The sequence below is a fragment of the Entelurus aequoreus genome, linkage group LG21, assembly GCF_033978785.1.
Source record: "Entelurus aequoreus isolate RoL-2023_Sb linkage group LG21, RoL_Eaeq_v1.1, whole genome shotgun sequence".
Classification (NCBI taxonomy): domain Eukaryota; kingdom Metazoa; phylum Chordata; class Actinopteri; order Syngnathiformes; family Syngnathidae; genus Entelurus; species Entelurus aequoreus.
In genome coordinates, this window is record NC_084751.1 from 8345433 (window position 1) to 8366099 (window position 20667).

At 37.7% G+C, this 20667-nt stretch overlaps 2 protein-coding genes across 3 annotated transcripts in view; both read right to left on the reverse strand.

The window, feature by feature from the left end:
* Positions 1-5345, reverse strand: part of srcap (Snf2-related CREBBP activator protein) — a 113137-nt gene extending 107792 nt beyond the window's left edge. Inside the window, 2 exon segments of the mRNA XM_062030731.1 lie at positions 3883-3959; positions 5107-5345. The gene's annotated coding sequence lies outside the window, so the exon portion shown is untranslated.
* Positions 5346-5648: 303 nt separating this feature from the next.
* The window catches only part of fbrs (fibrosin), a 46260-nt gene continuing 31241 nt past the window's right edge, over positions 5649-20667 (reverse strand). For both annotated transcript variants that reach the window (XM_062030733.1, XM_062030732.1), the window contains 3 exons: positions 18231-18314; positions 11148-11364; positions 5649-8280 (listed from right to left, as the gene is read on the reverse strand). In XM_062030733.1, coding sequence (XP_061886717.1) covers positions 6744-8280; positions 11148-11364; positions 18231-18314 — 1838 coding nt within the window. In that variant the 3' untranslated portion in view covers positions 5649-6743. The remainder of the gene's footprint in view (positions 8281-11147; positions 11365-18230; positions 18315-20667) is intronic.

A 20667-nucleotide genomic window follows, 5' to 3' on the forward strand; every position in this document is an offset into this window, starting at 1 on the left:
TAATGCATGTGTACATAAATGTATATGATATATACGCCATCTCTAGTATGATTCTCTGTATATCTATGCATAACACTATAGAAATGTTTTTTTGTGTGTATATTTTTACTTTTATCTATATGACATTCACTATAATTATTGTTTATTTTTAAAAAAAAGGGGGGAAATATTAAAGGTCAAATTTGTGTGTAAAGATTGCAATGAAATATAAATTTAAAAAAAGAAGAAAAAAACGACAGGAAGTGAACTCGCGTGACCTCACATAAACCGGAAGTGAAGCAAACATTCTATAATGTTTATAAATGAAAGTGGAAGTAGATACACACATTTAAAAGACACAAATACAAATAATATGTATACTTCTTATGAAGCCATGACATTATTTGATGTTTTGTATTTATGTGTATTTATTTTAGTTATAAAAAAATACAACTCTGTAAACTACTTTTTAAACACAATAATGATAACTGATCATTTTGATGGCAATAACTTTTTTTAGCCATTTTATTTATTGTTTTGCTTGTGTATATGTCTCTCCTTAACAGAGACAAAACCTATGTTATTGCTTTTGGCTGTGATTTTTAATCAGTGCATTATATTTTTTCCAGCACAAAAATGATAATGATAACTGATCATTTTGATCACAATAACTTTTTTTTAGCCATTTTATTTATTGTTTTGCTTGTGTATATTTCTCTCCTTAACAGAGACAAAACGTATTTTATTGCTTTTGGCTGTGATTTTTAAATCAGTGCATTATATTTATTCCAGCACACAAAAAACACGATAATGAAATCTGATCATTTTGGTCACAATAACTTTTTTTGTTTAGCCATTTTATTTATTGTTTTGCTTGTGTATATTTCTCTCCTTAACAGAGACTAAACCTATTTTATTGCTTTTGGTTGTGATTTTTAATCAATGCAACATTTTGCTAACATGTTTTATTATTTGCTTGCTTCAATTTACTTGGATATTTGAAAGTTTACATTCCAATTTTAATGATAAAATATACGAGAGATACAAGGGTATTGCATTTGAAAGGGTATACTTGCAGTTAGGGTTGTCTCGATACCAATATTTTGGTACCGTTACCAAAAGGTATTTCGATACTTTGATACTTTTCTAAATAAAAAGGCACCCAAAAAAATGGCATTGTTGTCTTTATTTGAACAAACAATCTTAGGGAACATGAAACATATGTTTATTATTGCAATTTAGTCCTTAAATAAAATAGTGAACATACTAGACAACTTGTCTTTTAGTAGTAAGTAAACAAACAAAGACTCCTAATTAGTCTGCTGACGTATGCAGTAACATATTGTGTCATTTATACACCTATTATTTTGTACACATTATGAGGGACAAACTGTAAACATTGATTATTAATCTACTTGTTCATATCTGCTTATTTTCTGTTTCAACATGTTCTATCTACCCTTCTGTTAAAATTTAATAATCACTTATTATTCTCTTGTTTGATACTTTACATTAGTTTTGGATGATACCACAAATTTAGGTATCGATCCGATACCAAGTAGTTACAGGATCATACATCGGGTCATATTCAAAGTCCTCATGTGTCCAGGCGCGTATTTCCTGACTTTATAAACATATGATTTTATATTTAAAACTCAAAAAGATTTTGTGACGATAAAAAAATATCACTGTAATCATAGTAGTATCAACTAGATACGCTATTGTACTTGGTATCATTACAGTAGAGGTCAGGTGTAGATCCACCCATGGCATTTGTTTACATTCAGTAACGGCGTCCGGTAAGCTATTGTATCCTCCTACGGTGTGTAGTGAAGCATGTTTAGCTAGTCCTCGTCCTACAGTGATAATGATACTTGTAAGAAACTTACTTTATTTGTCGCCATGGAGGCGAGGATTAGTGATTTAGTCGACGGCGAACGGTGGTTAGCTGCGAGCCATGTCTTAAAACACCTCTTCCCGAGGGCGTTTCAGTGTTATAACTCCAATCAATGTTTACTTATATAGCCCTAAATCACGAGTGTCTCAAAGGGCTGCACGAGCCACAGCGACATCAGAGCCCACATTAGGGCAAGAAAAAAACTCAACCCAATGGGATAACAACGAGAAACCTTCACCTTTATCTTTAGTTTTTAGACTAAAATGTGTCCGTTCTCCCTTTGTTTACGGTCTGCTTGTAAGTACTCTGTGTGTGTGCGCTGCCGAACATGCTCCTCTGCTTGTAAAACCAGCAATGTCACGACTAGGGATGATACTCGAAACCGGTTTTCCCGGTTGTTTGATAAGAAATGAACCGAGTCCTCGGACTCGAATCCCCTTTTGAGAACCGGTACCCGTTATCGAGACCACTATAGTAAATAAAAAGAGTTGGTTCTTTATTCGAATCCCTCGGAACGAATCCCGTCCCGACCAGAAATGCTCCGTGTGACATCACAAGAAATGGCGTCACGTAGCTCAGTCATTAGGCGCAAATAGGGAAAGCAGGAAAAAAATGGACGGGAAAAAGCGCTCCAAGGTGTAATAAAGTTCAAAACAAAAAGGTATAATCCAATGAATAACTTTACTGCGAAATTTGAGCAGGGTAAAAATACACGAACACTTTTACGACCAACCTGAAACATAGCAACCAGGCTAGCAACGCACCTCCTTTACGGCAGCTGTCGCAACCTTCTTAAAGCAACCGCAGCACATACATATATATACAACATATCTCCCTTTTTTAACTTTCGTTTTTCTTTACTTGTAAACAAAACAAAATCACACTGTATATGTGTTGTCTGTCTAATTATAAATCATGCAGACGAGGCGTGTTGGCTGAGTTCTTGACGTTTACTTTCACAGCGTGCTCATAATAACCTCATTCTTAGCTGCCGGGTGACGATATGCAACACTTTTCGGGGCTACCGCGCATGCTCGTCACTCCCGTTGCATGCTGGGTAGTGTAGTTGTTATATTCCCTAGCTCATAACATCTTTCCCCCTATATAAAGAAATAATGTTAACTCAATAAAGTGTATTTCTTTTTTTAGCTTTAACTTTTCATTTTTTTAGCATTGTAACCACATTTGCAAACAACTTTTGTCTTCATAGAATTTTCTTTCAATAAAGAAATTAAGTGCAAAAATGTCAAAGCATCATAACAAACAGTTATGTCAAATAGCAGCAGAAGTGCACTTTTTGGAGAGCTGTATTATTTTCAGTTTTGTGCCCAAGGGGCTGATTTTATTTAACACTATATTATTATTTATACACCTATAGTGATCACAGAGACAGCTTGTTTTTGTGTTACTGTATATATTTGTTTCTCTGAAAAATCTCACTTAATATACTTTGGGTAACAACAGTTAATATTTATTTATTTTATTTTTTTTAGGGGGGTAAAAGTCAATATTTATTTATTTATTTATTAGATTAAATTGTTTTCTTATATAATAAAAGTAAGCTTTTGTTAAACCAAATATTGTGTTTTTTTCCATATACAACAACCTATCTGGACTCGATAAGAGAATCGATAAGGAATCGGTTCGATAAGAGGATTCGATAATAGGCTCGAACTCGATCATTTCTTATCAAACATCATCCCTAGTCACGACGAACTGGTACTTTTCAAACAGATTACAGTATCGTTTTTGATTCATTAGTACCACGATACTATACTAGCACCAGTATACCGTACAACCCTACTTGCAGTATTATTAGGTATTATCATTTGTACTCAAAATAACGTTGACAATATTGTTTATCGGCTATAATTTATAGGTCAATATATCGTCCCAAAAAAATGTGTTATCGGCCCAGGCCGACTGATATTGTACCTTCAATCGTATCGGCGACCTCAAATTAAGGCGCTATTCTGCATCCAATCAGATTCCACGCAGCTTCTCACCTGTCTGTGGGGTGAGACACAGATCTTCAGTGCTTTCTACTTCCAGGATGCTGAAATTAGGGTCCTCTCCACATGATCTTGAGAGGGCAACACAGAGAGAGAGGAAACTTTATGAACGTCTCCCAAGCAGCTTGGTCAAAAGTGGGCACTTCTAGCTTGCTACACAGCCAATATGTTGGATTGTGCATCCTGCAGCAGCAATTAAAAAAAAAAGAAGAGTGAACTTGTTTGCTGCATTCGCCCACAGGAAGACGTCGGGGTCCCTGCAGCAGGAGCCGGCACACGCGATACTGCCCCCGGTCATTTATTCAAGAGTTTAATGACACAATGACGTTGAAATGTCCACTAATAATAAATACACTATGTTCAGTGGTCACATGAGCATTGGTGGCTTTTATGAAAAGCAGACACTTTTAGACAGGATCTGAGAGGCACAGTTGCACAACACATTCAAAGTAAGCCCCCCTTTTCCCGTCATAAAAGAGACGATAGGAGATGTTTTATCGGCTCATTGATGCCGGTTGAGCTAGCCTAGCTTGGTACAACAACAGTGCTGGGCTGGCATTAGGCAGCTAACGAGCGAGCTAACAAGAGTTGACTTCGTGGAAGCCGCAAAGCGCCCGCTCCCAGCCCGCAGTTACGTAACGGCCTGGTTTGTTGCGTTCAAAATGTGGCGAATCGCTTTGAAATGAGCCCCGGCAACGGAAAAGTGGCATTAAAAAAAAGCCGCTTGTCCATGAACTACTGGGGGGACAATCGCTCGTGACGTCATGGCGCGGGGGGTCAAATATCCGAAAACCAAAATAAAAACGGTCCTTATTTGTTTGGGCGACACACACACATTATTTTGTCGTCGGGAGTGTGTGCGGAAACGAAAAATGTTTTTACAATTTATATACATTTTACAAATGTATACGGGGCGTTTAGGGGGGCGCGCTGTGTCCGACTGCTGGCTCTTTAGCAGCGACCACAAAGAAGTAACGCGTTCAGTCTTATTTGGCTGGCGAACCACACTCCTAACTAATCTCTGGTTCACACCACGGCGAAACAAATCAGTGTCCGGTTAAAAGAGTTTTTAAACGCAAACAAATAGTTGGAAAAGCATTGTGAAACAATGCAACGCCTGCCTCTGTGGTGTCGTGCGTCGGAACCCCCCTTGAAGCCCTCATTACTTCCTCCTGGTCCCCCTCCCTTTCAAGGCCGCCATCTTAAGTTCCCACCTACCTGAATTTTCCGACCACTTTTCTTTTACTAAATTCTCGCTGAAGGAGTCGTCATCCGTGTAAAATCGCACGCAATCCGTGATGCCGGTGGTCCAAACCGCCTCCCGGTACCCAACGAGGTACCACTCGGCGTGCGGGAAGAAGTTAAAATACGGACCGGGGGAGCCTGGGCTTTCGGCGCAGAATGTAGCGGTCATGGGAGGAGACTTAGCGCAGCGAAATGGTGGAGCGGCGCTGCGCCTCTCAAAGTACACAACCCGCGCAGATCTCGCGAGATCTCCGACGGCGCGAGGCTTCAAATAGTTGCTGCGGAATTAGCGTAAATTCACCACTTAAAGCCACATTTTCGATCGTCGTGAATGTAAATATTGTATTTATGTACAATTTTCTGCGGAGAAGCTTATATTTTGTTGACACATTTTATTCAGATATGGTTTATTACTTGGACTGGATAGGAAATGGTCGTCTCATAAACTACTTGAGGCGCTAGTGTTTACCAAAGCAGAAGAAAAGAGCCACACAAGAGAGTAAACAACAGTTCATTTAATAATTCATCTTTGTGGTCTCTAAGGGAGGGGTTGGAAAGGTATAAAAACGGTCATATTAAAATAATGGACCCAGTCTTTCCACCACTGTTGATGTCTGTGTCGGCCTTGTAAGTCCTTGTCCCACTAATCCACGTATATAACTTATTTTTTTTTGTCTTTCAACATCCGAGTACAAGGCTCTGAAAGGTTGGCCCAAATAAACCCAGGACGCACAGTCAGAGCTTAATAAAAGGCATAGAGATCCACTGGAACCTTTTGCATGATGTGCAGTATTTCTACCTGGGGAGAGAGTACTGGTGCATACCTGAAACAATGACAAATAACATAACAGTGAATATATTTATTATTATTATTATTATAGAAGATAATGTTACGAATAATAATTACAAAGGCATTTAGTCTAGACTACTATAATCTGGTCCTGCTCATATAGTCCAGAGGAGACTGGGAAACAGAGGAAGCTCTAAAACGCTGTGTTTACACACACACGCACACACTCACACACACATGGTCGCACAGTTCTTTTCACCGTCCATCCCGGGAACAAAACCAAAGTAAGGGGATGAATCTCATGTTCGAGGATGCTGAGGCCGTTTGGGGTTGGTGATTTTTGGGTAAAAGCAAGAAAATGAGGTACAACGCTAAGTGAATTGGGGATCGGTCTTTTCACAATGACGGACACACAAAGACCACGCTTGAAACCACTTTGCATTCTACAAACCCTCCTCTTCCGCCTTACGAAGGAGCAGTACATCTTTTTGATGCCGCCACAGTGAGAAGGAATTCTCAGGTGCGCATACCTCTGGAAGTCTTTGCCCGTCTCCACGGAAAAGGCTGGCTTCTAAGTCTGCGACATAAACTGTGGTAGTCAGAGACCGCCCACAGGAGGGGAAACAAATAGTCAGATGCACACGGACAATGTCGTCTAAATTGCACTGGTAACACATTGGTGAGTCTTGCATTTTCTCCCACCAGCTGCAGCCTCGAAAGGCCACGCTCACTGGGACTACTTTTGTGTACGGTGAAGACGTTAGCGAGCAGCACAGTGATCCTGACGTTTCCCTTCATCTCCTTCACTCGTCTCTTTGTACTATCTGGACTCGCCGTCTTTGTGGGCGCCGAACAGTGACAGCTCACCGGGGCCCCCCAGTCTGGAACCCCGGGGTGGCGTGGACGAGCGGCTGGTGACGGACGGAATGAGGGGCGGCGGCGCCCCCATTGACAGAGCGCCCACCAAGCCTGCGGGCGTCTTTGCCAGGATGCCGTTGGGCACGTGGTGCGCGTTGAGCGGGCCGAGGCGCGAGTAGAGGCCCATGTGGTGCTGGGGGCCCCCGGGAGGCATGCCGTGGGACAGAAGGCTCGGGTGCATCTGCTCCAGGTGAGCAGCGGTAGCAGCGTGAGAGGGACTGGACAGGTGAGAACCGGGGGGGAGGTGAGGGTGCATCCCAAAGAAGCGCGCTCGCTCAAAGTCTTCCCTCAAGATCTGTGCACGCTGCTCCTCGTCCATCAGACCCCCGCCCGGCCCGCCCAGCTGGTGGCGATCAAAGTGGTGCGCCATCAGGGCCAGCTCCTGGCGGACCATGGGGTTGGAGGCTGTAGACGTGGATGGGTGGTGTGCGGCTACAGCCGCAGCCCTCTCCGCCTCCAGCAGGCGCTGGTGCTGAAGGAGCCGGGCCAGGTGGGGATCGGAACGCAGGGTCAGGTGGGGGTCGGAGCGAAGTGCCAAGGCCTCCCTCCGTTGTTGCTGATGCTGCTGATGCTGATGATGCTGATGGGCTGCCAGCTCCCTCCAAGGGTCCCAGGTGAAGCTGTGTGGCCCCTGCGATGGTCCCTGGTGGGGTCCGTGCGAGAAGCGGTCCCCGCCCGGGCCCATGACCAATCCGGCCCCCGCCGTGCTGCCCAGGTACGCCTCGATGGCTCTGGAGCGATCCAGCAAGGAAAGGTGGGTGGGTTGGTTCGGAGTCGGGGGGTGGAGAGGGACACTGGGAGTGGGAGTCAGGGAGAGAGAGGACGAAGGCGTACCGGAGCTGGGGTGGTGAGGGTGGCTGTTGGGCCGCTCATAGGAGTTACTGGGCAGCGGGGGAGGGAGAGAAATGGGGATGTGCTCCGGCTCCTCCTTGCGCTCCTCCTTGACTTTAACGGGTGCCAGCAGCAGGGCGGCTTTGGAGACGGGCGTCGTGGTCCGATCAGACTTCTTAGCCTGAGGCAAAGAGGAGGCAGAGGCCGCCGAGGACGGGGGCAGGGCGCCGTCCCTTTGGGAGTGTTCGCTGTGGAAGCCGTGTGCTGCGGCGCCCAGCGGCCGGGGGTAAAGGTCCATGGGTGACTGGGCGGAGCGGCCACTGGGCGGCGGGGTGTTGAGCACGGAGGACGAGGACGAGCGCGGTCTGTCTCGGTCTGCTACGAGCGAGGAAGCGCCAAGAGGAGGCCCCCGAGAAGACGCTGTCGGCAGCGGCCTCTTGTCCCCGTCTCGGTCTCTGTTCAAGCCGCGAGTCATGTCCTCCACGGCCCCGCCGCCCAACACGCTGCTGTGGCCGTTGATGTGGGAGACGGGGGTGCTGCTGCGGGGCTTAAAGGGAGGAGCCACCGGCGACATCCTCACAGGTTGGCGGCCATACAGCATGTTGTCTCTGTGGGACGACAAGGTAAAACATCATCAACATGGTGTCCCCCTCGAATGGCCACCTGTTTTTGCAATGCATTGTGGGGGCTGGGTAGACATGGACAAAGGCTCTGTTTACAATGTGGAAGCCAGCAACAAACTGGATTAAAATGGATCCTACAAAATGACAACCAGGGACAGTATCGAGACAAAGTGTACCTATTCCAAAGACTTGCTGAAAAAATAACAAAATGGTGGAATTGACTCATAAGAGCAAGGAGGATGTACGGAAGATTTGAATCAAGTAAAAGTGCTGCCAAACTTGTCAGTATTTCGTCCGTTTTAAACCGGTGAAGAATGTCAGAACGCAAAATTAATGCGTGACTTATGAGAGAAAACTTGTGTGAGGTCCGCCGGCCTCGTCTCATAAACAGGTTTCCCCCAAAAGACAACGTTTAAATACTTGCATCGCTGCACGACCCCCCTGAAAATAATACTCACTATCCAAGACTAAAAGTAAACAGACAACAAGCATTTTTCCAAAACACTGAGTTGTTTGTCGCCCGCAGCTAGCTTGGCTCACGCTAACATCCTACTAAATGCTACGTGTCGAGAACACACCAACAGGTGCCAGGTGATGGCGTTGAGTCATGTTTGACCGTCTCACGGCTGATATCCAGTAGGGCTGGGAATTTTTGGACATTTGATTCTTGGAGGTAATGATTTGATTCTCGATTTAAAACGATTCTTGATTCAAAATCACACATTTTTTTTAATAACATTGAGTGCCATTTCTATGATTAAGAACATTCCTCCATAAAACAGATAAACAGCTCTGATCAACTTCTATATTACTTAAAAGAAAACTGGTTTTGTTTCCCAAACATTTAATAAAGTCAAATACAAATAAGGCAACAAGAAAAGTATCCAACATTTCTCTTTTCTAAAGTAAATCTGTACAGCAGATATAGATCATCTACATCAGGGGTCCCCAAACTTTTTGACCCGGAGGCTGCATTGGGTTAAAAAATTTGGCCAGGAGCCGGGCTATCTATATATATATATATATATATATATATATATATATATATATATATATATATATATATATATATATATATATATATATATATATATATATATATATATATATATATATATATATATATATATGTGTATATATATATATATATATATATATATATATATATATGTATATATATATATATATATATGTATATATATATATATATATATGTATATATATATATATATATATATATGTATATATATATATATGTATATATATATATATATATATATATATGTATATATATATATATATATATGTATGTATATGTATATATATATGTATATATATGTATGTATATATATATATATATATATATATATATATATATATATATATATATATATATATATATATATATATATATGTATATATATATGTATGTATATGTATATATATATATATATATATATGTATATATATATATGTATATACATATACATACATATATATATATATATACATATATATATATACATATATATATATATATATATATATATATATATAAATATATTGATGTATAGAAATATACAAATATATATATATAGATGTATAGAAATATACAAATATATGTATATATATATATGTATGTATATACATATACATACATATATTCATATATATATATATACACATATATACATACACACATATATACATATATGTACACATATATATATATACATACACATATATACATATATGTACACATATATATATATACACATAAACATATATATGTATATATATACATACACATATATACATATATGTACACATATATATATATACACATAAGCATATATATGTATATATATACATACATATACAGATATACATATATATACACATAAACATATATATGTATATATACATACACACATATATATGTATATATACATACACACATATATACATATATGTACACATAAACATATATATGTATATATACATACACATAAACATATATACATATATGTACACATATATATATATACACATAAACATATATATGTATATATATACATACATATACAGATATAATCTGTCTCTTTGCAGATTAGACAAACTACCTTCTCCTTACACTGAACAAAAAAAAGTCATACGTCCACTGATGTTTAAAAACTCTGCACTCGGAGTCTATTTTACGTTTCCCCAAAAATTTCACCATTTTTCATTTTTTTCCTCGTGCACTAATTGAATTCGATGAAAAAAATGCATTTTTAGACAATATGATTTGTCTAAGCGGCTAAAAGACCCCGAGAGTAACAAACGGTAGAAAATAGATTGATGGATAGGTTAGAAAGGAAAGATTAAAAAAATGATAATTAAAAAAAAAAATTTTATAAAATTTTCCCTCTGGACTACCTACGGGCCTTAGTTTGGGGAACCCTGACAATATCAACAATATGATTTGTATGAGTGGCTGGACAGGACAGTTTGAAAAAAAATAATAATAATAATTTTAAAAAAAAAATCTATTTTGGATTTTTTGTAATCGATTTCTCATTATTATAAAATGAGAATCGCAATTAATCTGAAGATCTTTTATCTTGTTTGACACCCCTACTGTCCATGCCATTAGCTTCATAACCCCACTTCTTTCCACTTTGCTTTCATGTTGGAAATCAGAACAATCCTTTTGTTCCCTGCAAGGGATCATGACCACTATCTCGACGCCATGAACTTGTTACAGAAAAAACATAACTTCAGCACCAAGTCCGTGTAACGAGCTGTTCAGGGCCCAGCAAGACCCACAATGCATTGCGTTTCCAAGCCCCACGGACAAGTGTCCTTCATACCTGTCCTTCTCGTCTTTGATGTGGGGTAAGTCTCTCCTCTCGCCGTCCTTGCCCCGCTCCCTCTCGTCCCGCTTGTCGCTTTTGGCCCAGCTGGGGCCCCCCGGGAAGCCAGAGGGTCCCCCGTGGAGGCGGTTCCACGGGTCGTGATGGTTGGGGGCGTTGGACAAGCTCCCCACCATGCCGGCGGGGGAGTCCTTAGGACCAAACATGGAGCCGGCTGCAAAGCAGAGTTTTTATGAGTTGGGGACATCTGAATTGATTGGCAGACGTCAAACTTGTGATGGTTTGAATCCGTTAGAGCAGCACAGACGCTTGGAACAGAGCAGTGTGCAAACATGGCCGACCTTCTCATTTAAAAGGCTTCAGCTTGTACACCGCTGACCACACCAGCCAGGTTGTATGTAAACCTGCATGGTGCTAAAACTGCATTTTGCTGCAGATTAAAAGAAGACTGACGCAGAAGAAGTATCTAATTTGTAAATCATGTTTAGGACACTTAAAAGGCAGCAGTTTAGCACCTTTTTGAGTTAAGTCACGTATTTGAACAGCATTTTGTTTTTTCACTGAATAAATATTTATACTGATTCCTGCATTTCACACATTTTGTGGACATTTGTACTGTGTATGAGGCAGTGCTTCTCAAATAGTGTGTGACCCCGGGGAACATGCTTTATCAGTATCATGCTTTGAAAAGCTGTGCACTACAAAATGTGCTCATTGTAGCAATGAGGCCTGACTTCCTCATTTTCATTAAAATAAATAAAAAATGCACAAATTGTTTCATTCATTTTTGTTTTGTAAGTTTAATTAAGGTCCGCCAGTACCCTGTATAAAGGACTCCCACAGGGAGTCCTTTGTACAGGTTACAAAGGAACCTATTGAATTCGTAAGGTTTTATTATTCTTTATTATTATTATTCCGCAGCTTTGCGGACTACTTTGCCCCCCTTAACATGCTTCAAAACTCACCAAATTTTTCGCACACATAAACTTTTTGGTAAAAAAAACAAACCCCAAAAATCACAATTGCTCTCTAGCGCCCCCTAGGAAGAAAACTGCCTCTAACTCCCAGTACGAATGTCGTAGAAACATGAAACAAAAAGCTCTATGTAGGTCTTACTTAGACCTACTTTTCATTAATTTATTTCTTCGGGCAAAAATTAACAGGAAGTTGGCAATTCCCCGTTCAAGACTAAAAATGACTAAAAACACTAATTTTGCCTCTTTGACCTCTAATTTGACCCCCTTAAAATACTTCAAAACTCACCAAACTTCTCACACACATCGGGACTGGTGGAAATTGCGATCTAAAAAAAAAACCGAACCCCAAAACTCAAAATTGTGCTCTACATAATTTTTGAAAAAAACAGAAAAAACTGCTCCTCAGAGGAAAACTCAGACAAAACTGCTTGTAACTTCCGGTAGGAACGTCTTAGAGACATGAAACAAATACCTCTATGTAGGTCTCGCCTAGACCTACATTTCATAGATTGACATCCTTCAGCAAAAATCAACAGGAAGTTTGCTATTCCTCCTTCAAAACTAAATTTTTGTTACAACCGGTCACCAAACATCAAACGTTATCTCCTCTGAGCCCGTTTGTCGTTTCGGCTTCAAACTGCTACAGGAGAGAGATTGAACCCTTCTGATTACAAGTTGAAGAAAGAGTTTTGATACGTGCTACCGTTTTGATTTTACGAGCCTTCAAAGACCCGCAGCACTAAAGTTGCTCCGCTGCTGTGATTTTATGCGCCTTCAAAGAAAACAACCACTGTGCCGCGACACCTAGGAAAAAGACACAGACACAACTTCCTCTAACTCCCAGTACGAATATCGTAGAGACACGAAACAAAAACCTCTATGTAGGTCTCACTCAGGACTACCACTGGACAAAAGTATTGGGACACCTAGGACTAGCACCTGCCAAAATGCGGACCCGACCAACGCTGCTTGCAGCTTTAATTATTTTAGATATTGTGCTCCTGAGTTAAAGTTGCTGATCAACATTATTTAAATGTTATTTTTCAGTATCAAATGGCTCATATTTTTTTTAGTTTGAATAAGGATTTATTTATTTTCTATTTCAGGCAAATTGATGCACTTAAAATAATTTCTGATACAGACTTTTTCAATAAAGTTATTCTTTGTTGCAAGTTGATCTATGTTTCTTTCTATCTTTTTATTTCTTTAATGTAAATAGACACAATGTTATGCAGAGTTGTACTTGTAACGTTTTTTTTAGACAAGTGATATGTTGAGTGGGGGTGTGGGGCGCAAAATAATGTTCTTCCAAGTGGGGGGCGTAACAAAACAAATTAAGAAGCACTGGTAAAAGGAACACATTTAAATTTATGGATTCAATATACATTTTACCTTTGGTTCTTCAAAAGTTGTAACTTTTCAGTTTGCAAACACTTCCATTAGTTTAAAAAGCAATTCTTTGCCACGCTGCGATTCAAAATGGGCGGCTTCACTCTATGGCAAATTAAAAATATATATTTCTAAGCATTTTTGGCCTGAGTTAAGCATTTTTAAGCATAAACATGATCAATAGTAGATCAGGCAGCATCACTATATTGGATTAATGGATACAAAAATAGTAAAGTAAAATGTACTTTTACTACTTTATATTACTTTTTATTCTCTCACTATGTAAATATTCAATTCATATTAAATAAAGAAAAAATAAGAAAATTAATTAATTACCATGGTCTAGCCCGGAACCAATTAACAACGATGAACAAGGGTTTACAGTAATGGAAAATAATGTTACTCTTTTTTTTCTGATCATAAAATGTTTTTAGAAATGTCAAGTGATGGATTATTAATTATTGAAGTGAGACAACAAGAAAGTGCATCAAATTAAATGCAGCAATAATAGTTTTATAATATAACCATGAGGTCGCCAAACCAAAGTTTACCACCGTATTGCACAGATATTCAGTCCCTGCAGGATTTTACTGCTTTTTTTATGATTGTAGCAGTCGAAAATGTTTGAATTGAGAAAGTTGCAATGTTTTGAGGCTTGTAGACACAAGTACATCCTTTTTTTTCTAAGTAACATTAAATCGACTTTATTTTATGAATGTTTCAAGAGTTCCTTCTAACATTGGCCTCAAAAAGTACGGGATTTCGACAAAAATTGCAAAACAATTACCGTTTTCATGTTTTACTCATTTTATATGGACCTAAAACTATACACAAAATGGCGGTAAAAGCACATCCTTTTTTTAAGTAACATTGAATATATTATATAAGAATGTTTATCAATGTTTTAAGAGTTCCTTCTAACATTGGCCTCAAAAAGTACGGATTTAAACAAAAATTGCAAAACAATTACTGATTTCATGTTTTACTCGTTTTATACAGACTTAAAAGTAGACACAATATGGCGGTAAAAGCACATACTTTTTTAAAGTAACATTGAATATACTTAATTCTATGAATGTTTATCAATGTTTTAAGAGTTCCTTCTAACATTGGCCTCAAAAAGTACGGGATTTCGACAAAAATTGTAAAACAATTACTTTTTTTAATGTTTTACTCGTTTTAAACAGACTTAAAAGTAGACACAAGATGGCGGTAGAAGCACATCCTTTTTTTAAGTAACATTGAATATACTTAATTTAATGAATGTGCATCAATGTTTTAAGAGTTCCTTCTAACATTGGCCTCAAAAAATACGGATTTCGACAAAAATTGTAAAACAATTACTGTTTTCATGTTTTACTCGTTTTATACAGACTTAAAAGTAGACACAAGATGGCGGTAAAAGCACATCCTTTTTTAAGTAACATTGAATCGACTTTATTTTATGAATGTTTATCAATGTTTTAAGAGTTCCTTCTAACATTGGCCTCAAAAAGTACGGATTTCGACAAAAATTGTAAAACAATTACTGTTTTCATGTTTTACTCGTTTTATACAGACTTAAAAGTAGACACAAGATGGCGGTAAAAGCACATCCTTTTTTAAGTAACATTGAATCGACTTTATTTTATGAATGTTTATCAATGTTTTAAGAGTTCCTTCTAACATTGGCCTCAAAAAGTACGGATTTCAACAAAAATTGCAAAACAATTACTGTTTTCATGTTTTACTCGTTTTATACAGACTTAAAAGTAGACACTAAATGGCGGTAAAAGCACATCCTTTTTTCGAAGTAACATTACATCAACTTTATTTTATGAATGTTTATCAATGTTTTAAGAGTTCCTTCTAACATTGGCCTCAAAAAGTACGGGATTTCGACAAAAATTGTAAAACAATTACTTTTTTTAATGTTTTACTCGTTTTAAACAGACTTAAAAGTAGACACAAGATGGCGGTAGAAGCACATCCTTTTTTTAAGTAACATTGAATATACTTAATTTTATGAATGTGCATCAATGTTTTAAGAGTTCCTTCTAACATTGGCCTCAAAAAGTACGGATTTAAACAAAAATTGCAAAACAATTACTGTTTTCATGTTTTACTCGTTTTATACAGACTTAAAAGTAGACACTAGATGGCGGTAAAAGCACATCCTTTTTTCGAAGTAACATTAAATCAACTTTATTTTATGAATGTTTATCAATGTTTCAAGAGTTCCTTCTAACATTGGCCTCAAAAAGTACGGGATTTCGACAAAAATTGCAAAACAATTACCGTTTTCATGTTTTACTCATTTTATATGGACCTAAAACTATACACAAAATGGCGGTAAAAGCACATCCTTTTTTTAAGTAACATTGAATATATTATATAAGAATGTTTATCAATGTTTTAAGAGTTCCTTCTAACATTGGCCTCAAAAAGTACGGATTTAAACAAAAATTGCAAAACAATTACTGATTTCATGTTTTACTCGTTTTATACAGACTTAAAAGTAGACACAATATGGCGGTAAAAGCACATACTTTTTTAAAGTAACATTGAATATACTTAATTCTATGAATGTTTATCAATGTTTTAAGAGTTCCTTCTAACATTGGCCTCAAAAAGTACGGGATTTCGACAAAAATTGTAAAACAATTACTTTTTTTAATGTTTTACTCGTTTTAAACAGACTTAAAAGTAGACACAAGATGGCGGTAGAAGCACATCCTTTTTTTAAGTAACATTGAATATACTTAATTTAATGAATGTGCATCAATGTTTTAAGAGTTCCTTCTAACATTGGCCTCAAAAAATACGGATTTCGACAAAAATTGTAAAACAATTACTGTTTTCATGTTTTACTCGTTTTATACAGACTTAAAAGTAGACACAAGATGGCGGTAAAAGCACATCCTTTTTTAAGTAACATTGAATCGACTTTATTTTATGAATGTTTATCAATGTTTTAAGAGTTCCTTCTAACATTGGCCTCAAAAAGTACGGATTTCGACAAAAATTGTAAAACAATTACTGTTTTCATGTTTTACTCGTTTTATACAGACTTAAAAGTAGACACAAGATGGCGGTAAAAGCACATCCTTTTTTAAGTAACATTGAATCGACTTTATTTTATGAATGTTTATCAATGTTTTAAGAGTTCCTTCTAACATTGGCCTCAAAAAGTACGGATTTCAACAAAAATTGCAAAACAATTACTGTTTTCATGTTTTACTCGTTTTATACAGACTTAAAAGTAGACACTAAATGGCGGTAAAAGCACATCCTTTTTTCGAAGTAACATTACATCAACTTTATTTTATGAATGTTTATCAATGTTTTAAGAGTTCCTTCTAACATTGGCCTCAAAAAGTACGGGATTTCGACAAAAATTGTAAAACAATTACTTTTTTTAATGTTTTACTCGTTTTAAACAGACTTAAAAGTAGACACAAGATGGCGGTAGAAGCACATCCTTTTTTTAAGTAACATTGAATATACTTAATTTTATGAATGTGCATCAATGTTTTAAGAGTTCCTTCTAACATTGGCCTCAAAAAGTACGGATTTAAACAAAAATTGCAAAACAATTACTGTTTTCATGTTTTACTCGTTTTATACAGACTTAAAAGTAGACACTAGATGGCGGTAAAAGCACATCCTTTTTTCGAAGTAACATTAAATCAACTTTATTTTATGAATGTTTATCAATGTTTTAAGAGTTCCTTCTAACATTGGCCTCAAAAAGTACGGATTTCGACAAAAATTGTAAAACAATTACTGTTTTCATGTTTTACTCGTTTTATACAGACTTAAAAGTAGACACAAGATGGCGGTAAAAGCACATCCTTTTTTAAGTAACATTGAATCGACTTTATTTTATGAATGTTTATCAATGTTTTAAGAGTTCCTTCTAACATTGGCCTCAAAAAGTACGGATTTCAACAAAAATTGCAAAACAATTACTGTTTTCATGTTTTACTCGTTTTATACAGACTTAAAAGTAGACACTAAATGGCGGTAAAAGCACATCCTTTTTTCGAAGTAACATTACATCAACTTTATTTTATGAATGTTTATCAATGTTTTAAGAGTTCCTTCTAACATTGGCCTCAAAAAGTACGGCATTTCGACAAAAATTGTAAAACAATTACTGTTTTCATGTTTTACTCGTTTTATATGGACTTAAAAGTAGACCCAAGATGGCGGTAAAAGCACATCCTCAAGAGTTATGTTGTTACACGTTGCTGTTCCTGCAAGAAACAAACATAGGTTTTGATTAGACAGCCGACGTGTGCGTTTGAGTGCCACTCACAGACAAATTTGACAAAAATGGGAAGTTGCAGGCTTTGGACAAAGTTGTAAAGCTGAGGTTTTTTTTGCCTTTTTTTTATTTTGGGTGTTTTGGTCAACTATGAGATTTGCCTGTAAGAAGGTAAGGGTGCTCTGCCTTCTCCCCCGTTAACACTTTTTAGGCAATGGTTTTTGTGTTATTTAATGTTTTCTTCTTGTTTTCACACCAAGATGGCACCGCTGAAGGTACTGCACGGTGTGTTAAACATAAAGATGATTCTGACCATTCAGGGGGACTGGTTCAATGTGCGTCAATTGGTGCAATGGCGACATTGGACTGGATATTTGTTTAGAGCTTTAGCTCAAAATGAATGAGAGTTGGCAGCACAGATTACAGCAACAATATGTCATGATAGAGATGAGAGATGAGACTGACCAAGTGTTGGGCTTCCTAGTCCTCCAAAGGCACCAGAACCGAGGGCTCCCAGCGGGGTAAAGGGTGGGGACCGACCATATGGATCTAAAAGGTGCAAATACATCAAGATTACCAAGAATAAGTCCTCCCCTCAGGCTTCTAACTAGCATGAAAAAGGGGAACTGCACGTTTTTATTTATTTTGCCAATCATTCACAATTCTTATCAAAGACAAATCACGTTTTACGTTTTAAGTTATTCTAAATTGTCGTGACCTGAATATTAACCAAGTAATAGCAATATTGTTATCATAAGCGCTAACACAGACAGATCACAGAGAGCTAACTAGCTTATGTTGCTATATTGATATACTGAGTCTACCAACCTCTTTTGCCTGTCTTTTTGACACTTACATGTCCATTTTATGTACCACAGAAATGTGTGTTTTTTAAGTAATTTACTAACATTATTATCATTGAAAATGTCATGTAAAAATCTACAACATGCTTTCAAAGAACTTAGAAAACGTTGGCAACTCTATCTTAAAGCTACGCCCCCTAAGGTAATATACTTCCTGTGTTGTGTCCTTTGTTTACATCGTCATGTCAAAAATATATTTTCTCGCCGGCTACTAATAAATGCTCTAGAACAGGGGTCGGCAACCCAAAATGTTGAAAGAGCCATATTGGACCAAAAATACAAAAACAAATCTGTCTGGAGCCGCAAAAAATTAAAAGCCATATTACATACAGATAGTGTGTCATGAGATATAAATTGAATTAAGAGGACTTAAAGGAAACTAAATGAGCTCAAATATAGCTACAAATGAGGCATAATGATGCAATATGTACATATAGCTAGCCTAAATAGCATGTTAGCATCGATTAGCTTGCAGTCATTCAGTGACCAAATATGTCTGATTAGCACTCCACACAAGTCAATAACATCAACAAAACTCACCTTTGTGCATTCATGCACAATGTTAAAAGTTTGGTGGACAAAATGAGACAGAAAAAGAAGTGGGATAAAACACGTCCTAGAAAGTCGGAGAAAGTTATACATGTAAACAAACTAAGGTGAGTTCCAGGACCGCCAAAATTAGTAGGACAAAACGGCGCTCGCCAAATACTCGAATCAGTGAACATGTTTAATATAAATAGTATGCTTTATAACAATTAGGGAGGTTTGTGTCATGTTTGTCCTCCTACAGAAACCATATTAAAACAAAAAATATATTTTTTTCCGCTCATCTTTTTCCATTTTTCATACATTTTAGGAAAAGCTCCAGAGAGCCACTAGGGCGGCGCTAAAGAGCCGCATGCGGCTCTAGAGCCGCGGGTTGCCGACCCCTGCTCTAGAAGGTCAACTGGTTCTGAACTAACAGTGTTGTGATTATAATCATCCAAATATGATTAACAGTAAAGCGACAACAAGTAAGCTAGCTATAAGCTAACTAGCAAACTTGTTTCGGCGCCCTGCCGTCTCCCCGTCCTGCAACTCATTGCGGCGTTTAGGCAGGCGGAACAGTGAGTAGCCGCTGCTGAGGCAAACGTTCTGCAAATTTTGTTTTGATCCTATTATTTTGGTATTGTAGTGAGTTTACATCATTCACTCAAGAAACTTTTGTTATTGTTAGACTTCCGGTCCAACAGGTTTTCACGGAACACATTTCTGGCATTGTGTGTTGCACTGAGAAGCCACGGATGTTTAGTTAGGGCTCGATTGCTGATAAGAAAACAAAGTTAGCTCCACCTTTTGACACTTTCCATCCTTACACTCTGCAATATTTCATTTTAAAAAATGCAGATTTCCGCGGTAATTTCACAAGCCTGTAAATGGACAGCCACCGCATGTAAGCCGCTTAACATCTTTAAAGACCAAATGCTGCAAGTGTCGTTCATGGCGCCAACTAAAGTCTAAAAAGATAACGGTGCTGTCATCTGAAAAGGTAAATAAGCTTGTTTGTTTAAGCAACTAATGAAGAGGAAATGGTGCATTACGTAAAGTTGTTTATGGGTGTGTTTACTACATGATTTACTAATATACTTGACTTTATGTGCTATATTATTGCAAAGACTTTCAAAATGTACATTTAATTCTTACTATACTTACTGTCACCAAATTGATGACTTGCAATTCAGTAAAACATTTCAAAAACGTTCCTGTATGAAATTCTAAATACAAAATTGCATTTGTGTCCAAAAATTGGGGTATTTTCTTCAGCAAATGTTATTTATGCAAGTAAATAATAACCTGTGATTAATAATAATAAATCACAGTTTAAGAGTGTGATTAATCTGATTTAAAAAACAAATAACTTGACAGCGCTAGTTCTTGTCTTACATTAGGATTGCAATGTTGCCGTTAACGCACATTTTGTGTCCTTTTACGCATTAAAATCACAAAGGACGCGCATTTCCAGAAGTCCGCGCGACCCTAGGACGCCGATTATTATTATT